Here is a 2,947-nt window from a genome sequence, read left to right on the forward strand (position 1 = left end):
AAAAAAAAAAAAAACACCTTGGCTTTTTGATCTGAGTTCGCTGCTGATTTTTCTGCTACCCAGTTAGAAAAGGAGTCTCCACTCAGTGCGGCAGGCAGATGTGTGTGGTGTGTGAGAAATGTGTTATCAAGAACTGGTAAACATTGTTTGGCAAAACCCTACACAAGAGAGCCAGGAATGATTAAATGGGAGAACAGCATATGTGACATGATTTGCATAGTTTAATTACATTCCATGTGTCCCCAGGGCCCCCCCAAAATCATAGTAATTCTCAAATTAGCTGTCTGCCTCTATGCTGTTACCTCTTTTTGTGAAAAGTGGAGGAAGGAGGGTGTTATATTTTATGAATATTTACTGGCAGCCTGAACACATGTTCTTACAGTATACTTCTTCAGAGAACGTGCACAGAGGTCAGTCCTCCCCAATTTGGTCTGATACCAATTCATCATTTAGTATCTACTGCAAATTATCTAACATTTCAAATCCTTAGTTTCCTTATCTGTAAGCACTGATGGTGAAAGGTTGATGATAGGATTTGGAAGAGAGAAGTATAAAATTCAATATCTATTCCAAGAGGCAGTTCTGAATTTGAGATGTGATCAAATTTGTAAAACATTTAACACAATTGGCTGACATGTTGTAAGTTAAATGAAAGCTCTGTGTGTCAGTAATGGTAAAATTACAAGTAACTGAATCAGGTTTTGTTTGGTTTAGAGAGATAGGAACTATTTCTATTTTATTTAGTTTGTACTGTATTAGCAAAGCTTGAGAAATAGGTCCATTTTAATTTTTATTTGTTAACTGGATTAGTACCTTTTTATATTCACAAAATCATATTCTTAGTAGCATGTATGCCATTTAAAAGGGAGGTGCATTTTTTAAAAAAGATTTATTTATTTATTATGCATATAGAACTGGGGTACAGGCCAGAGGCGCAGGTGCAGCGAGAGGATTCACCAAATAGAGTGGGGAGCAGAACAGGCAGATCAACAAAGTACACTGTGGAGAGGAGCAACAGGCGGGTCAGGAGAGGTCTGCTGCACCATGTGGTCACCTCCAGGGCAGGAGCAAACTCAGGCTGAAGTGGCTTTAGCTTAGTGCTGTTCTTTAATCCGCTGCACCACCAGGGAGGGCTGGGAGGTGCATTATTGTAGGAAAGGAAGTGGATTTTCCTGGTACTTGTCAAAGTATTTCCCTGGTATTTGTATGATTATGATAAATTTTTTAATTTAAAAATGGTATTTAGAAGTTCTAATATACTTAAAATTAGAAAAAAAAAATGTACTGATCCCAGTGATGATTTGGAGTTACTGGATGTTTTGGGGGGAGTGTTTTTCAACAAAGTAGAATGAGAATGCCCCTTTCTGAACAGGCTGTCTGTCTAGTTGGCCCATTTCCATCTAGATTTGAATCAGATAGCTCCTTATGAGCTGAAGGTAAGAACATAACATTTCGGATGAATAGGTAGAAGAGTCCTGGTGATAGCTGCAGACTGTTTCCCTCATCAGACACTCCTTAGACATCTGTGATGACACCAGAATGTACTTCCTTTACCCTTTTGGTCATCTGAAAATAATTAAATGTCAGTACTATAATTGTGTAGTTGAAACTTCATTAGTTAGGATGTTTTTAAAATCTAGGTTTATGTCCCTGAAATCTCCTTGGTGATTAATTGAGTGTATAACATTTCATCCAAACAAAAATACTTTCACATGTAGGCAACTGAAAGCCCTCTGACATAAAGCAACACTCTGGGAAGGGAAGAAAGCATTGTGGTTGCTGTTAAGACAGTGTCGCGTGTTCGCTCATGCGCCTCTGGTGGCTCACGCACATAACCTTTGACTGGCTGCCTGTTGGCCAGTCTCATTGGAGGTGGTGGACTCTGTTGCCATGGAAGAAAGAAAAGAAAAAGACAAGGAATAAAAGCTGACATCTGGTTGATGGGACCTTCTTTTGCCCCCAACAGTTCTGCCACAGAGAGGGATGAATGGCTGGAAGCTATCTCTAGATCAATAGAAGAGTATGCCAAGAAAAGAATCACATTCTGTCCTACTAGGAGTCTTGAGGAGGTATTGTCTTTTCCTGATTTCATTTTCAGAGCATTTCAGTTTTTACCTTTAAGAGACTTTTCCCAGGGGTTTAGGAGTACAATATGTGTTTCATGAAGGTATGTGCATCATTTCAGAGTTGAATATCTTATTAAGGTCTAATTGTAACTCTAGAGTAACATAGCATATACTGTATTTTTTTTTCTAGTGTCAAAAATTTACCTCATTGTAGAAAATTTAGAAATTAGAAAATACAACATAGCTTAAGATAAACTAATCAGTTGTCACCACATAACGACATGCGTCTTCTTAACCAGTTAAGAATGCTGATAGGTTGCAGGTAGCTGATCTTACTACCCTAAGTACATGAAAACTATAACTGCCATATTTCTTCCACCTCCTGAGTAGGAACACCAGTGGCCTGGTGAACACCACTGTTGAAGAAGAAGGCTCAACTCTGTGTGTAGAGATAATGAGAAGCCCTTCTTCTTCCACAGGCAGACACAGAAAATAAAGAAGACGCTAGTCCTCTTGGATCAAAGGCTCCCATCTGGATTCCTGATACCAGAGCCACGATGTGTATGATCTGCACAAGTGAATTTACTCTGACCTGGAGGCGACACCACTGCCGGGCCTGTGGAAAGGTTGGAGGAGATAACACCCAGCTCCATCATGGCATTAGAAATCTGCACCTTCTATACTACCTCTTAAACCATTGTAGGAAAACAAACCAAGAGCCCGAGGCTTCTCTAAATATTTAGGCAGCTATCTTGCTAGGGAGGTTACCTCCTCCTACCTCAGGACTACTTTAGAATATCAGTCATAGACAATTTTCTTTTTTTTAAAGATTTATTTATTTATGCACACAGAACTGGGGTACAGGCCAGAGGTGCAGGGGT

General features: G+C 39.5%; 1 protein-coding gene across 1 annotated transcript in view; it reads left to right on the forward strand.

Annotated features, from left to right (window-relative positions):
- Nucleotides 1-2,947, forward strand: part of FGD6 (FYVE, RhoGEF and PH domain containing 6) — a 101,443-nt gene that overhangs the window by 87,493 nt on the left and 11,003 nt on the right. Inside the window, exons 15-16 of the mRNA XM_004675805.1 lie at nucleotides 1,967-2,069; nucleotides 2,546-2,692. Of these exons, the coding sequence (XP_004675862.1) occupies nucleotides 1,967-2,069; nucleotides 2,546-2,692 (250 nt within the window). The remainder of the gene's footprint in view (nucleotides 1-1,966; nucleotides 2,070-2,545; nucleotides 2,693-2,947) is intronic.

The sequence above is a fragment of the Condylura cristata genome, unplaced genomic scaffold, assembly GCF_000260355.1.
Source record: "Condylura cristata isolate star-nosed mole 26May11 unplaced genomic scaffold, ConCri1.0 scaffold00004, whole genome shotgun sequence".
Lineage (NCBI taxonomy): Eukaryota > Metazoa > Chordata > Mammalia > Eulipotyphla > Talpidae > Condylura > Condylura cristata.